General features: G+C 42.0%; 1 protein-coding gene across 7 annotated transcripts in view; it reads right to left on the bottom strand.

Annotated features, from left to right (window-relative positions):
• The window catches only part of TRPS1 (transcriptional repressor GATA binding 1), a 263,798-nt gene that overhangs the window by 180,224 nt on the left and 65,511 nt on the right, over window positions 1–18,063 (bottom strand). For 4 of the 7 annotated variants that reach the window (XM_077351628.1, XM_077351629.1, XM_077351627.1 and 1 more), the window contains one exon: window positions 10,542–11,470. In XM_077351628.1, the coding sequence (XP_077207743.1) occupies window positions 10,542–11,468 (927 nt within the window). In that variant the 5' untranslated portion in view covers window positions 11,469–11,470. Of the gene's footprint in view, window positions 1–10,541; window positions 11,471–14,044; window positions 14,248–18,063 lie in introns of those variants that run through there. The other 3 variants (XM_077351624.1, XM_077351625.1, XM_077351626.1) reach the window with 1 other exon arrangement.

Genomic DNA, 18,063 nt, shown 5'->3' with positions numbered 1-18,063 from the left:
AGATAAATTACGTAAAATGTATAATACTTCAAAACAGTATGAAGGGGCATTTTATTATAAGTGATAATAGACTGGTAATAAAGCCAAAAAATGGATATAAATACATATTTATGAATTCAGAAGATTTTAAAGATTAACCCACAAATGAAACGAGAAGTCTTCCTTTTGGGACGGGTGGACAGATATGATAATGGCAGCAACATTACTATATTCTTGGAAATGGAAAATTTCAATAATACCCACAGTAGAGGAATGGTTACTGAAGATGCTGGAATGTGCAGAGATGGCTAAATTCACGCATTTCATTACAGAAAACACAATATCTATATTCATTGCTAACTGCAAACCCCTTAATGACTTACTTCATGAAAGAGAAAAAAAAATGAACTGATGATCTGCGATTTTGACAATTAAGGGGAAGCTGTTAGATATGTGGAGTTGAAAATTAAGGAGAGGGTTCTTTATTTTAGATAATATAAAAGAAGATATTTTGTTATAAAGTTGTTACAATTTTAGACTAAGCAATAATCTCATAATTTTAGATAAAGTTGGTAATTGTTTATGACTTTGTCACCAATAAATTTGGAAGTTTCATACCATGTTTCTTTGGTGTTCTTCCCTTTTCTTATTTTTCTGTACTTAAAAAAAAAACTCTTAACAAAAAAATTTTTTTTAAAAAAAAAAGAAATAACTCCCTCCCCTTTGGACAGTTCTTCACCACTCCTTGTTGTCCTCGCTAGCTCTTGCTCTCAGTAACCTTCGCCTGCTTTTAACATCAACATAGGCAAATTTAAGTAGCCATTTAGCATTGTGATATCAGCCAGTTTTCTGCATGATTGCTATTTGTGGGCCTACTGGGAAAAGACAAAGTACAGAAATTTCAAACAATGGGGTGGATTCAGCCCCATTTACTAACTTACATCAATCCAAAGTATTTAAATATGTCTCAAAATTTAAAGTGGTTCATTTCCTTTATTATAGCTAAGGTTTTACGTATTTATTTTCAAGGAGAAAAAATCACTAAGTGGAGAACCATGAGAACAGCTTGAGCACACTGTCCAGGAGATGCAAGATGAAAGTCCTACACTGATAGACATATGGAGGAACAGGAAGGCTTTGTAATATATACCCAAAGCTCGCATACAGTCCAGCCTACGGATACCGAATGAATCAACAGCAGAAACAGATTTGAAGGTCTCCGCTCTGTGATCGCAGTGATGCAGTAAGCAAGCCTTAGACTTCTCCTAGCAGTAAGCAAGCAAAATCTTCCCTGCAAAGCGATACTCAATTTCTTTCTTGTGGGAAGGAGTCCATGCGTAGGAGTGCTGCCGGCATATGAATGCTGGCAAGCGGACAATAGTGCGTGTGCAAATACTGCTGAATGCGCATGAGGAGGGAATATTTGGAGTGGTTCCTAAGACTATATTGAAAGCCTGGCTTTCGGAAGCAAAAACAGGTTGTGAATCACTCCGAACTGGATGAAATTATGGAGTTTTCCCATTTAAAACACTCTTTCCATCAACTAAGAACTATTCCAACCAAATGAAGTTGCAAAAAATCAGACAGCATTAAACCGTCCAATTACTTAGGTCACATAATTAAAGGTCAATCTTGAATCAGGAAGTGAAAGGTTTGAGATCCCTTACCAATCCTCTAAGTTACCCAGTCTCCCACCTGTCTATTACTTTTAAGCTTCTAATCCTAATTTTTTCCCTAATGCTCTTGTTTATCCATTTGCTTTGTGCAATACAACATCCAGAAAGCATTAAATATCCCACACTTAACTAAGTCCTTCATGTCATGCAGGTTTGAACAGATACCAGGATTTTCAGTAAGTTACTGGAGCACCACCCTGCTGCTCTGCCTTCATTTCTGATAATAAAATTCCATGTATTATCATGTCTACTATGCACACAAGCATCATGGGAGTCTCTCTGTGGCATTTTCTGTCTTCCAGGAAGTCTAAAAAGTCTATGAAGCAATAAAAATGAAGGTGGGAGCAAGCCACCCCTTTGCATCTTCTTGAACGCATTATTTATGGAGATGATGCACCCAGGGGCATTTGGATTCTCCACATTTGAGGTGCTCCATTTTAATTAACCTAATTTCTACCCTCTAAGGATACAGATAGCCTTCTGCAGGTCCCCACCAGCCTATATAACTGGCCAAGAAGAGCACAATAGGCAGCTTTTGTAGCTTCAACCCATTCTCTTTGCAGGTGTGACTTAGACCATTTATGCTCTGGGAACTTCACTGCCCCAGCTCCCATGCAGGAGCACAAATCCGGGGCAGATGAGGTGTACCAGGCCAAATGCTCCCCCATGTGGGCGCAGGAAGAGGTGGGGCAACCTGCCACGACTAAAACTCCAGCCTGCAGCCCAGCATGAAACCTCCAGTGCATAAACGGTCATAGAGAAACATAACCAGTCTCTCCCCCTACCCAAGACCTTTTCCAGTTCTTCCAATTCCATGTTACAACACCAAACAGGGAACATGGAAGTCACAGAAACACAAATTCTGAGCTACTTCAGTAAATTTGCCCAATCCCAGATGGCCCGGGATAGCCTGATCTCATCAGATCTCTGAAGCTAAGTAGGATTGGTCCTGCTTACTATTTAGATGAGAAAACACCAAAGTCTAGAGCTATAACACACAGGCAATGGTAACTCTGTTGGTTTCTCACTTTGAAAATCCCATAGTATTGCCATAAGTCAGTGGTCCGCAACCTTTTTCAGGCTGCGGACCGGTGGCAGCAGGGAGGGCGATTGCCTGGCCGTGCATGCCACGCATGAGCGGCACTCCCGTGAGTTGTGATAAGTCAGCACACAATTGTTCATATGTGCAACTAGCATTAAGGGATATGGTACGGTGCAGTAGCTATATGTATTAACTATATGGCAGAGGAGTCCATGGTTTGAAACTCATATTTGCCACAACCTCTAGGCATTATTGGACAAAATTCTCTCGTTCAAAAGAAGCCCTCCCCACCTGCTTCTTGAATAATACTGGTGTAGTTGTTTTAAGGATTACTAAGATGACACACGTGAAGGTATTTCAACACTTGAAATGTACGACAGTCAATTCTATGTTTTAACTACACTAATGTTTAAGTACTACTACTGGCAAACAATACAATTTTTTAAAACAATATATACATATATCCCACATCTATTTTTGCTGTAGGTTTCCGAGAGAGTTTGCAAGTTAGACAAACTCACAAAAGAACTATAAATAAATTAGATGAGTACAATATGGTGTAGAATACCATTTGGAGAATCTCACAGTGAAATCCTGTGTAGGTTTATTCTATTCTGAAGTCATTTCTTTCAATAAGTTTAGACTGGAGTAACTCTTCATGGAGCTTCATCAACAGTTTCATATCCCTATTTGGCAACAAGTCTCAACAAGTGACTATGAGTCAATCACTACCTTTCAAGCTACCCCTACTTCAAAAAGAGAAGGTGGCTAACACCATCCTCAGATCCTTAAAGGAAGCATGGGATAAAAATCTAAGATAGAATCAAATTTTAAGAAATGCACAAGACTGCATTATTCTTCCCTGTTCCTCAGAAACTAAGATTTACTGACTGAAAACTCATTCTCAATAAAGTAATAATCATTAAGTTGGATCCAGCCCAGTTTTTCTGCTAATAATAAAAAAAGGCAGGACTCCCTTTGATCACAAAAAAGAAAAAGGTTATGCTGGAGATCATAGGACCTGCACATACAAAAACTTGGTACAACTGAGGAGAATTTGATAATTGAGATGTAATGAAATAGCTGACTGGATGCCACATATAGTGGATCAACATTTTCTTACTGTCATATCTTTTATATTAAATGGTGGAAGAGGAACTACCAAAGTAGACATGGTCATCATATGAACACATAGGCACTACCGGGAATTTCAGTGTTCCTTTTACAGCATGTTTGTAAAATCTGTTCGGTATTTACTGAAAAGCAAGAAAATATTAATCAGTTATTTATCTTCTCACATGCTCAGCATCAACATCTGGTGTATGCACAAGTGATGAAGTCTAACATTTGGCACAACTGAATATTTAATGTTCTTTTCCCCAAAGTCGGCAGGGAAAGATGGCGTTCTCTACAAGGAAGAAGAAGAAAAGGTTTCGGGAGCCAATTTTTTCTTTCAAAGAATCGCTAACTCCATATAGGAGTGTCTGGTCTGTTTTAGAATATAGTTCTGCTTGGAGAAAAGACTGATCTTAACTAGATTATCTGTGTGCTGTTTCCTACCACTTTTTGTCTTCCTTATGGCATTTTGCTGCCAAGGCTTATTAAACGAACACAGTCTTCATTGATCTGTTTTATTTCTAGTTCTATTTGTTCAATCTGAGATACTGCACACATCTGGTTTCTTTCGGAAAATACCGCCTAGGAAAAATATCCAGGCCGATCTAATCAAACATCAACTTTCCTATAAATAACCAAGAATCATTGTTTGGAAAATCTAAGACAATGTTGAAAAAAACACGCAATTCCTGTATATTGGCCATTATAGTTGGAAAGGAGATCTACTCGACAGCCTAGATCAGTTACTCAATGGTTCTTTGGGGGGGAAAATGGTATTTTCCATTGTTCATAATTCTCCCATGATGTTCACACTACTATGAACACACAAAGGTTAGTGTTCCTGTGCTTTTTCATCAAAACTCCACCACCATCTTTATTGCTAAGTTAACCAAATCATTAAATGGCAATATTTGCTGGAACTGTCATTCTAATTAGAAAAGGCTGTTTTCTATTCTACAGACCACATGAATTATACTCACAACTCTTTTTTTTAAAGTGTATTTCTTTTCTGTATCATTTATATCATATTTCTTACAGACACACCAACGGTTTTGCGCCACAAAATGGTTTCCAGCCAGTAAGTCATGAGAAATCCTCAAGGGCCCTGTTCTTGTGAATGGGTTCGCAGAATGCCTCACTGGGCTGTTGTCAAGCACTGAAATATTCCAGATGTGTGAGACGCGGCAATGTGAGTAAAAAGGCAGAACTAGGCCTTGCCTTTAGAATGGCAAGAGCTGATTGGTTTCAACAATTGTGGGGAAACTCTGGCATTTTTATCGGCCCAATATTCAAGTGCTCCTTTCAGATCTTTCACCAGAAGCGTCATCAAAGAAATAAAGACTGTCACCATGACTTTACTCACCAAACAAAATTATGCTCCCCATTAAACTGGTCATTTTCATTGCAGAGCAGATAGCATGTACCTGGACTCCAGAAGAAAGTACGCCAGGAGAAGCTGAAAGCTCTGATAACATTGAAAGCCAAACTGACAACTCTGCTGAATTTCCTTGGTTCGGTCACGAGTAAAAATGGCGGCAATTAACTTTTGCCTCTGTCATGAGGATCTACTAAACCCAGGAGGTCCCTTCCAACTCTATGATTCTAAACCAGGGGTAGTCAAACTGCGGCCCTCCAGATGTTCATGGTCTACAATTCCCATGACCCCCTGCCCAGGGGCTCATGGGAATTGTAGACCATGGACATCTGGAGGGCCACCGTTTGACTATCCCTATTATAAACACAAGATATTAAGCCCTTCTTGCTTTTCAACTCTTTGCCATTCCCACCTGACTTCTGTTGTTCCTCCTCTGCTACATTCTAGCTTCCCCTGAATAAGTTTGCGATAAAAGGAGTTGAACATTCACAGTTCTTCAAACTCAAAGGCTGAAATTATGATTGCTGACATCAGTGCTGATGTTTGCCGTTCCCAGTTGGGGGGGGGGTTAAAAAGTAACACCGCAGCTCTGCTGGTTGACCTTTCCCTTGTGATATCAAGGCTCAGAATGGCCTGGTAATGTTTCAACCATGATGTAAATAGCTAGGAGATAATCCCCAGATCACTAGAGAGGTAAGGTTTAAGGTTTCATGAAAGAAAAGCATTCAACAGTTTGGAAATGTTTTCTTAGGATTTTCTGTCCTAAATAATTTGTTCTCATCCAACGTCTTTGCTGCTTCCCAGTTTCACCTTTCTCCGGACCGTTTATTAAAAACATTATCACGTATTGTTTTGCATATGAATACATGGGCCTTCCCGTATTTAGTTCCCTTCATTGTGAAGACTCCCAGGCCTAGTCTGCACACAATAGATAATGCCCTTTCAATGCACTTTAGAAGTAGATTTTCCTGTTCCGCACTGGAAAATCCAGCTGCCAAAGCATATTGAAAGTGCATTATCCTTTGTGTGCAGACTAGGCCCCAGTGTATTCCTACTACTACTTCCTGATTTTTAAGTATCTTCTGGAACAGTCAACCAGATTTCTTAGCTACCTTATAGGAGGAATTTGGGGGTAACTTGGCCCTTTCCCCCTCCCTAGCCATTATCTTCTCTCTAACAAGAACCATCAGACATGCTGGGTGGCTAGATTCTGTGCCTAGGTTTATAAGATCAGAAACTCTACACAAGGCAACTGAGGTTAGGGTGGATGAAATTTATAATCTGGATTTTTTATTCTTTCATATATACTTTTATTCATTCTAAAGTTTATTTATTTTTAAATTTATATCCCACCACTCCCGGGAGTGCCGGCTCACCCAAACACCTATAAAAAATAGTTTATTTACACGTTTTGGCTCTACCCAAACTCGTATATAGTTTATATGCACATTTTAATAGTTGGACTGTATATTTTATACTTTAAACTACAAGTGTTGTGGTATATTGGTTTTGTGTTGGCTGAGGACCGTAATAAATGAACTGACTGACTGACCTTCCATAGCCAGGCAGAGAGCTTTATTTCAGCATTTTAAGTTTAAAAAGAAATAACTGCGATGTGCATGGTTAGGATCGTGGGATGGCTGGGGAGTAAGGACATGGGAAGTTATGAGACATCAGCAACCTCACTGAAGTCATTATGTCACTTCCTCTTAAAACCCAGCTGTGATGGGTGGTGGTGTAGTGGTTAAGAGCAGTGAACTCTAATCTAGAGAAGAGAGTCTGATTCTCCACTCTTCTTCCATGTGAAGCCTGAGGGGTGACTTTAGACCTGTCACAAAGTTTTCAGAATTCTCTCCGCCCCCCCCCCACCCATGCCTCACAAGTTGCTTGTTGTAAGGAAAGAAAGAAAAAGCAATTGTAAGCCACTTTGAGATTCCTTAGGGTAGAGAAAAACAGGATTTATAAACCAACTCTTCTTTTTCTTCCCTAGATTTCACCAGAAACTCTAACCATAGAGTTTGCAGTGATTCCTAGATCTACCCATTGTCACTTCCAGGTTGTACCCATATCGCTATAGTGCTTAAAAAAAAATTCCTGCCACTTCTATGAATGCTGAAAGAGACGATGAGCAGGAGGCCTCCTGTCATGGCGGATGGCCTTGGCAACTCTCTGCCTGTTTCAAGAACAGCAAATCACAAAATTAGCCCATCAACAAAAATGGAATGATTATAGATCTCTGTCCCAACACAGGTGTCCAGATGAGCCCTTAAGTGCCTGCCATGCAGCCAAGTACAAAAGAGAATGCCAGGTGCAGAAACGGTACCCTATCATTTCAAATCAGAAACTATTCACTTACTTCCCTAACCTCTCACCTAACTCACAGGTTTGCATTCCAATCACAATGTGACAGCCCCGACTGCCTGACACAAGACATCAAATTATCTTTGTAGTTCAAAGATTGAAGTCTTTATGGAAAATAAATGATTAATGACTGCTCCGGAAATAACCTCTATGGATTGGGAGGAGGATTTTATAGCTGAAATGGTTGAAACTGATTTATTTCCTCAAAGTAATCTAGAATGGGAAAGAGCACTTGAGACCCGTGCCAGCGCTGACCAATTAATAGCACTGGGATTGCCACCTTGTTCACAGACTGTTCCTCCCCACTTTTAAACGCGATGCACAGCAGACGCCCATCAACAGGATTACAGCCCATCCCTGCATCTCCAAGCTGGGAGAAGCTTCCCCTTTTGTTTCCGTTCTACAAACCATCAACCTGCTTGGGACATGGAGAGAGCCAAGAAAGGATGAGTGTTGCACAAAGAGGCAGGAATTCACCTGGGAAATCCATCTGAGAAATCCCGCAAACCTGTACAGCTTTATAAATTCCAAACCACCTACCTTCATAAAGAACCCCAAAATTCAGCAAGAGCAAAGCTGTGAAAAACTAGACAGTGTGCCTAAGAGAAAGCCCACTTCTACAGGTGTATCATTATTTTGATGATGTGTGCTAGGATTTATTATGGAATATTATTTTCATAACACTTGGGTGGCTTTCTGCTATCCAGAAATGTAACCCTTATACCCCTGGCTGCAGATCACTTATACTGCTTGTCCTGGAGACATAATGTTCCTTGCCCCATCAAAACTAAATAGGAAAAACAATGGTTTCCAACAATCACCAAAGATCAGGATGGCTATTAAGTAGGCAGATACTTCCCCACCACCACCACCCCTGTGTGTGAATTTTAAAGATGTGATTAACCATATCTGCATCTGTGTTGCGGAAGCATGATACAACCAGACATTTATATGCAAAGCTAAAACTGAAATTTCACCATGTGGGCTCTCTGCTGCTTGCCACTGAAGCAACTCAAATCTCCCCACAAGAGTGGCGTAGTGGTTAAGAGCGGCAGACTCTATTCTGGAGAACCCGGTTTGATTCCCCATTCCTCCACCTGCAGCCAGCTGGGTGACCTTGTTCTTTTAGATCTCACTCAGCTCCACCTACCTCACGGCATGTCTGCTGTGGGGAGAGGAAGGGAAAGGTGTTTATAAGCCACTTTGGGACTCCTTCGGGTCGTAAAAAGCGGGGTATAAAAAACAGCTCGTCTTCATCTTCATTATCATCATCATCGCTGGGAAAATAGAGTTACTCCCCAAACACCAGTTTGCATCCAAGCTTAGCAGTTTTAGTTGCACACTTAAAAGACATGGACCCCGATCCAGCTTAATTAGCTATAAAGTTAAAGTTGTGATGTTAATGCAAAGAGGGGAAAAAATTAGTCATGACTCACTAGTCCCACTTATTTCACTGAGACATTGTTAACACAAATTCAAGCAATCGTGGGTTCATTAATCCATGTGTTTGAGCAGTTCTGTGGGATCTTTATAAAGAATTGTTGGCACTCATGAATAAGTTTGCACAGATTTCCACCAATAATGTCCCCGAGACTTGTGAGAGCCCCCCTCCCCGCCCCAGGAGCTGATGAGTACATGCTATACTCACCTTTTTTATTTTAGGAAGGGAGCTACTCTTAAGGATAGAATTAACTCCAGTAGCACTTTAGAGCCCAACAAGATTTTCAGGGTATTAGTTTTTTTTGACAGTTAAAGATCCGTTCACCAGATAGCAGACCTTTGATTCGCGAATGGTTATACCCTGTCAAACAAAGCTATTTTCTGAAATTACTCTTAAGGATAACAGTGTTCATATTTAATAAAAGTTTTGCATTCGGTCTGGCGCCAAGAATCTGCCCGTCAGCAACCTTTTTATTGCACGCTTCCTGAAAGGAACTGGGGATGACATGCATGGCTCTCTCCTTGCCCCACGGTATCCTCATAATGAAGGATGGGCACAAACTGGGGAACAAACCAAATCTTTCCACGAAAATGACTCCATTTCAGCCACCCAAACCAAGGTTCAGGGATGACAATCTGGCACAGAGAGGACCTGCGGGCCCCTCAGCTGACAGGCTGAAATGACTGCAATACCCCAAAACCCAAACTGGAATTTTCCAGTTCATGCCCCTCTCGGTGCATAACAACCCCGTGAAGTAGAGTGGGCTGACAGAATGACACCAAGAATACCAGAGAGCTTATTAGAAGAATGAGGATTTCTACCCTGACAGCCCGTTTGGTGTAGTGGTTAGGAGTGCGGACTTCTAATGCCGGGTTCGATTCTGCACTCCTCCACATGCAACCAGCTGGGTGGCCTTGGGCTCATCACAGCGCTGATAAAGCTGTTCTGACCGAGCAGTGATATCAGGGCTCTCTCAGGGTGTCTCCCACAGGGTGTCTGTTGTGGGGAGAGGAATGGGAAGGCAACTGTAAGCCACTTTGAGCCTCCTTCGGGTAGGGAAAAGCGGCTTATAAGAACCAACTCTTCTTCTTCTTCTTCTTCTACCCAGTCACTCTGACTAGCTCTCTCTCTCTAGTTATGTGGTGTTTGTATGTCTATATATTTTCAACTAAGGCTTTAAATATTTTATATATACCTCATTTTAAATGTTGTTTTTGATGTCTCCCACCTTGGAGATCCTATTTGGGGAGAAAGATGGCATATAAATGTTTTCATTAAATAAATTAAAATAAACAATTAAGTGAGGAAACCAAGTCCTTGACAGCATGTGTTTGACCCCTTAGGAAGCTGGAGTTAATTCTTGGGCGCTTACCTGTTTCCTGGCCTTGCCTCTGCATAACCACGGTTTCACAACTAGCAAAAGAGTAACTAAGGCAAACTCTTAGCACTTCTGTGCTTGTAAGCAATCTATAGCGATCCTTCAACTACACAAGCTTTAAGAACATGAGAGCAAAAAACATACAGGGAGTTATGGAAGTTCAAGATACAAACCTGTACATCATAAGTCCCATTGAGTAAGACAGGCCTTTGGGAATTAATGTCCTGAAGGACCCCTGATAACACAGAACAGTTGACTTTTTGGAAGTCTTTGGAGTGGCTGAACTGCACCATGTTGTGGAGAGCCAAAATTTTAGTGTCAAGCTCTGCATCCTGCCTGGTGCGGTTGTGCAGCCCTAGGTGGTACTTGCGGAAGTGTTTTATGAGATCTGTGGGGTCATTCCCATAGTAACCGTAGCCACAGATGTTGCATTTGAAGTCCTGAAGTTCTGGAGACAGAGGCGCCGTATCTGGGTTCTCGCTTGCCAACAAATCTGCTTTCGATTTGCTCGGCCTTAACTCCCCATCGGAAGGCACTTGTGGGTTCTTTGAGGCCGCTGAGGTCGGGCTTGAGCCCGGCCGCTCAGCTGGACCACACTGCGCATGTGCAGTTTCATCTGTAGCTTTCGGCGACGTGCAACGCTCTTCGCTTTTCTCTGACGGATCTCTCGACGGGGTGCAGACCACGTCCTGGGTGTCATCTGCATCTGATCTGAGGGGAGACTTCAAGCTCTCTGAGGTTCCCCCAACAGCTGGAGATGAGAAGGCCAGAGCATTTCTGTCTGTCACCTCATCATGAGGGAAGGATGGAACATTTCCTCCCTTACTGTGGCTTTCGTAATTGAAGCCAGCCTTCTCGCTTGGTGCTGCGCTTTTCAAGTCCTTTTTAGTGCTGGGAGATGACTCAGGGACATGCGTGCAAAAGCCCTCCTTGTCACTTGACTCCGCAGCCTCACCCTGCTCAGTGTTTTCTTGCATCTGACCGGTGGAAAATTCTTGCTTCCTTTCAGTATTGTCACTGCCAGTCCCTGGCGAATTGAGGGTCTGGGATTCACCTTCACTACCAACGTTTCTCAGAGGGGGGTTCTTTTTCCGGACCATATCTGAAAATACAGACACACACACACACACACCACAAAAAGAGAGACCAATGAGCTTAATATGATGACTGTAAACAAGTGATCAAATCTAATATTATGCCATCCTCCCCATAAAACCTAACACTAAATATTTAGAGAACGACAGTAACCTTTTATTCAGAACAAAAAAACCATAAGACAGGGGTAGTCAGCCTGTGGTCCTCCAGATGTCCATGGACTACAATTCCCATGAGCCCCTGCCAGCATTTACTGGCAGGGGCTCATGGGAATTGTAGTCCATGGACATCTGGAGGACCACAGGTTGACTACCCCTGCCATAAGGCACTGTCTGTCATTGCAGGCATACCTCCTTGGGAGGAAAATCCACTAAAACCCACTTAATTTTATTAAGACTTACTTCTAGGTGAACATGGATATGGTCAAGCTGTGGAGGATATACATTAAAATTATTAAAAAGCTAAGTGGAGGTCATTATTGTTTACAAAATAAATGTATATGAGTTAAGAAATGGTTTGTGGAAAGATTACCCCTCCCTTGCAAAATATAGGTTTAAACTATCAGTGGTAATCTACTCTTCTTACAGTTTAAAATAATAAACTTATCTGTCATCACTGCAAATGCAACCTTGACAACCTCCCAGCAATCTGTGTAGCAAAACCACCAACAAAAGGACCCTAAACCAATACAGTGAATTACCAATCTAATGTGAAAAACTTACCATTACACAAAAGTGTTCTATATATAGTAACATTGATCCACATGTATGAATCTAAAAATTCAGAAAAAGATACATATTATGTCTGTTTTTTTTCTGTGTTGGTTTAGGATCCCTTAGTTGGTGGTTTTGTTAAATAGGCTTCCTAGAGAACCTGCTTAATTTCTTTTCTTATGATCTTCTAACAATGCCATATTGAATATCTCTAAAAATAGCAAAAGGTGTTATTGGAAGAAAGAACAGACTAAGAAACACGGCAAAATGAAAGACAAATCGAAACAACATTGGACACTGCGCTACCATTGCGTTGCCATAAACCTTCACCCCGGTGTAGACAAGACAATCTGGAGATGGGTGGTTGTTGGGAGTACAACAGCAACACAATATTTAACAATGTGTAGCTCCAGCCATTATAGTAAGGCTTGCAAAGTGTTATCCCGCAGTAGCCTGTATCCATCGATGAAAGCTTAAGTGCACTCACATCTCCTTAAGAGGAGATGGTTATTTTTACCAGTTCCCTACTCCCAACCCAATTTGTTTTTTCCCCCGAACATCAGCCTGGAATATGAACGGGAGGGATGAATCAGGTGAAATGGTCACCCCTTCTTTAAAAAGCAGATGCACACTGGGGAATGTCTAGTTGAATATAGGCCTGTATGCCTCAGAGTACTGCAGGCTCTCTTTTACAGCCTTTTGATCCTCCCTCTTGCACATACACACATAACACACACGCAATACACAAACCCATACTTCCTCCTTTGAACTCACAGATCTAGAAAGTATCCTTCTGATTATGAAAATAAATACCAAATGGACAGTCCTAAGAATACGTCTCATGGTTTTACGATGTAAGAGCAAGCTATACCTAAAACGGACATTCTGAGAGACAACTATCACTTGCATCATTCCCAATTTCAACTTCATCAGATGATCATTGACTGCAAAAAGGCTTCCAATGATCGTGGTCAACACATATCAAGTCCAAAGGAACTAATTTAACTTACCAGTGGTTTCCATTCTTCGACTTATAGTAATTTCTAGATTCAACTCAAGATTTCGGGGGGGGGGATACCAAGGAGGAATAGGATTCTTGGAAGAAAGCATCTCTCTTCACAAAACCCTATTGGATGGGCTATATATTCCTTGGCTGAAAACCATCATTGATTCACAACGGATTAGTGGGGATGACTGGACCCCTATCACAAACCCACCCTAGCTTGGGAAGAGCTGTTCCTTTATTGAAATGATGCCTCTCCTAACACTTGTGTTGGATTACTGCCCCAACCCACAAAACCCCCCCACACAGTAGAATTTCTGCATATTCAGCTGGGGAGCAGATGGTTGGTTGTGGGGGGGAGGGATGGGACAGAAGGTACAACAAATTTTTTTTTGTCAGCTCTTCCTCTCCTTGTCTTATGTTTGAGAAATGCTAATGGAAAAAGGTAAATGTCAACAATTTCGCATGGGAAAGAAAATTAGCGAAGCATTAGGAGCCTCATCCTTTCTGCTTCCCCCTGCAACCCTCCCTGCACAGCCTCAGCTTGCCTATTTCTAAAAAATACTCTTCCCTCATTGGATGATATCTATAGCAACAGCCCCATGTCAGATACGCTTTTCTGCTGTATTTGGACAGCATCAATATCATTTTTCAAGAAGACGTATTATCTAAATAAAAGCCCATTTGGAGTACTTCTAAATGGAGAAAACTATCTACTGGCAAGTCATGTTAGACACAGCAAGAATACAGGCATTCTCCAATTGTTATCTCTAAGACAAATAACAGATTGCACAATGGCTTTGTGGCATGCCAAAAAGTTTTCCAGTTAACATTTTCACTTGGAAAAAAAAAATGGATTACATACTTGTAAAATCATACCCAGCATTGACTTCATAAGGCATGTGGCTCTAGAATGCTTTTTTGTTTCTTTTTGTGTGTATATATATATATATATATGTATTTGCTTTTTAACGTATTTTTTCTATTAGTCAACTAGCGGGACTAATACAAGTGGCTTGGAAGGTACACGGAAGACACAGAAGACATTTTGAGAGCTGATCTGCAAATCTGCAAAAGACAAAAAAAAAAGAGTTTCCTTCCTAAATAATGCATTCATTCGTTTCCCCCCCCCCCAATTTATTTAAAAGCATAGCTATGCCTACTTTATATTCAATGCTGTATGAATTCCAGCAAAACTGCTGGCTGCAGTTAACTATGTTTAGAAAAATTACAAAGTGTTAACTATTGTGTTGCTTTGCACACTCAGTCAAGACACACATTCACACAGCCTCTGATCCCATTAATGTGGTACGTAGCAAACCTTGGTTTCAACCAACCCTGCCCTGCTGCCCCACCACAAGGAAACGAGACAGCCCTTCCCTGCCCCCCTAGCTAATGTCAGATCATGGTGCCCCACAACCACTGCTCCAGAAGCCGAAAACGAAATTTAATCCCTTCTTCTCAAGTCCTTCCCACCCTGGGTAATGCACATTTTAGACCTCTGGGATTCTCTTCCATGCTCTACGCCAGGGGTAGTCAAACTGCGGCCCTCCAGATGTCCATGGACTACAATTCCCAGGAGCCCCCTGCCAGCATTCGCTGGCAGGGGGCTCCTGGGAATTGTAGTCCATGGACATCTGGAGGGCCACAGTTTGACTACCCCTGCTCTACGCTCTACTAAATATAGTGTTCTAATACTCCCTGGTGCAACCTCTCCCCTACCCCAACCCATTCCTACTTACTCAAGCCTTGCAATTAAGGACCGCCTCTCCTTGCATACAAAATGTTAACAAAACTGATTAATGAAGCAGTCTACAAGCTAGCAAGGGCAAACACACTGTACTTTCTTCTATATAAATCTGCCACTGCCCACAGCGAGTGGTAATAGCCCTGCCTAGCCTTGTTTATCATCGCATGGGCTGGAGAAGGGCTTACAGAGACAATAGAAAAAGGTACTCTCTGCCTAAACTTTAGCTCAGTGGGATTAGAGAAGTTCTCCGAGATGAATCAGACAAGATGAAGAATTACGCAGTTCCATTGTGCCAAGGGCATAGAAGCTTTCCTGACCTGTGATCTGCAGGCTAATGACTGCACAGTTCCCTAGTCCCCTTCAAAATCAGCCTAAAGGGATTTTTCATGGCTTTGTCTGAACTGTAGTTGTAGTTTCGGGTTTAGAGGGGGAAATGAGAAAAATGCTTTCTGGCTCTGTGCAATTTACATAGATACTTGAAGAATGGCTCGTTCTTCAATGAACACCGAACCTCCAGCTGGGCATTCAAACCTCAGGAAAATTCAGAAAAAAACACTAGTGATGGGTTTCCAAAACATACCCCTGTTGAAACCAAGAAAGGCTATAAGGTAAAAGGTAAATATATCCCCTGTGCAAGCACCGGGTCATGTCTGACCCTTAGGGTGATGCCCTCTAGCGTTTTCTTGGCAGACAGGGCAGTTTGCCAGTGCCTTCCCCAGTCATTATTGTTTTACCCCCCAGCAAGCTGGGTACTCATTTTACTGACCTTGGAAGGATGAAAGGCTGAGTCAACCTTGAGCCGGCTGCTGGGATCGAACTCCCAGCCTCATGGTCAGAGCTTCAGACTGCATGTTAGCTGCCTTACCACCCTGCGCCACAAGAGGCTCAAGAAAGGCTATACAGAAGGCCAAAGTGTTGAGCTCCTGCACGTCTCTGGAAAAACAACATTTCTCTCTGGCTGCAAATCCGTATTGTCTACTCACTAGCCATGCACTGTGCCATCCTGAGTTGGCTAACTTAAATGTGTATTTCAGCAAATCTCTTAAATGAAAGCCCTGTCTGCTGGCTAAGGGGCTGGATGGAGAAAACGCTGTATATTGGCCAGAATGGTTATTTGCTGTGCCCAGAGAAACAGCTGGCTGGTCTACAGCAAAGTTTACCCCTGGCACAGAGTTACAACATTACATCAGCTCAAGTGGGTGGGGCCCTTCTGCAAAAGCCAATCGGATAGTCCTCGAGTCAACACCCCCAAACTATATATACGAATTTACATACAATGACATACTAAAATGCAGATAGTGTCACATTAACTACTCCCCCTCCCCACTCTCTCAGAAGTTAGAACACAGAGCTGGAAACAAAACATTACAAAGACTAGTTCATATCACAACCAGAGCATTGGAGCAGAAATCTCGGAGCTCTCGGTGACTCTGTGTAACGCGTACTCTTAATTCTTTCCCACTGGTTCGAGAAAGCTCAGCTTTAATTAATGGCAAACGGCATGTTCGCCTGACATAAGGCATTGTATTTGGCAACTTTTGAACAATAACTGGAATCAAAACTGTTTTCTGCCTGCACAATCCCATGAGGGCGAGCACTAACCATATTAAAATATAACAAAGAACCAGATCATTAGTTCTGTCCTAGAACTCAACTATTTCAATGAAGCTGAGTAGCAGCAAGTACTAGTGTATTTCACGTGGAAACTAGTGACTTGCATAAGATGCAACTGTAGCCAGTATCTCAGACAAGAACAGACAAATTCAAAACGGACAGATCAATGGCTATTAGCTGGATGATGCAAAGATCTTGTATCCAGTGGGATTCTTTTGAGGCTATAGCGCTGCACCTCAAACAGATAATCATTCAAGAATCACAAAGAACGGTAATTTTTCTCTAGCCACAAATCCCTCAAGGCCTAGGAATCTCACATTAAAATGTAAATATATTCTGATGCTCTACCATCTTTACATACCACTTAAAATATGAAATGGTTAACTGACCTAGAGAATGGAAATGTATTTCTGCCTGAGTTGGCCTTGCAGTTGAGATGACAACTCAAAATCTCGAAAGGCCAAGTGACCAGCCTGTCTGCCTTCATTGCTTCTCTTCTTTCAACAGAGCTCAAATAGCATACGGCTTGGGTCACTAGTCTTTGGCCTGAAGAGTTACAGCACAACTGGAATCCAGACCTGGATAAAACTCAAGATGAGAGTGTACAATGCTGTCCTGTCCTGCTACCTGCTCATCAAGATAAAATCAAACCAAACTAACTATGTGGTCTTACAAGATGTTACACCCTTCAAAGCCCACCGACTACAAGGCAATTTAAAAGATGTAACTCTACTTAGCCCTGACCTGGATAGCCTCGGCTACTTTGAGCTCGCCCAATCACAGCAGCTAAACGGGGTCAGCCCTGGCAAGTATTTGGATGGGAGACCCCCTCAAAGGTTGCTATGCAGAGGCAAGGAATGGCAAACCACTTCTTCAGGTTGCCAAACCCCTCTCCCAGTGGAGGTGGGGCTCCCCCATTGCTCAGCCTCACCTCTATGCTAATCAGCTGGGCAGCAGGGGGGGCTTATCCTGAAAAAGGAGAAGATACATCCAAGGTGCGGCAACATCTCTATCTCATTGTCCACATGATCCTGAAGTGATCCTCATGTCCAAGATGTTGGGGAGACACTCTGGTATTTAAGCAAAAAACTCTATGGTAGAAGTGACATTTACCACAGAATCTTTGTCCAAATACCAGAGCATTGCCTCGACATCCCAGACTTGATGATGTCACTTCCTGGTCATGTAACATGGACTTATTGGTATATGTCAGAAGGGCCTGCTGCTGCTCCCAGAAAGTCCTACCTCATCCCCGGTCAATTGTCAGGAGGGGCATGGCAACCCTACAACCTCTAAATGTCTCTTGCCTTGACAACCCTACAGGGTCACCATAGGTTGTCTGCAACCTGACAGCAAAACCTCCAAAAAACTGTTTAGAATTGTACTGTCAAGATACTAGGTGGGAGAATGTGTGATGTCCCACACAGCAGAATGGTACTAACTGGTGTCACATTTTCCAAAGGAAAACAACTCAAGACTCTCTTGAGAAGGCAAAGTTTGTTTTTTGTGTTTTTTAATGT

This window comes from Paroedura picta, chromosome 9 (genome assembly GCF_049243985.1).
Source record: "Paroedura picta isolate Pp20150507F chromosome 9, Ppicta_v3.0, whole genome shotgun sequence".
NCBI lineage: Eukaryota > Metazoa > Chordata > Lepidosauria > Squamata > Gekkonidae > Paroedura > Paroedura picta.
Note: the sequence above shows the minus strand (reverse complement) of the source record. Positions and strands in the feature narration are given on the sequence as shown.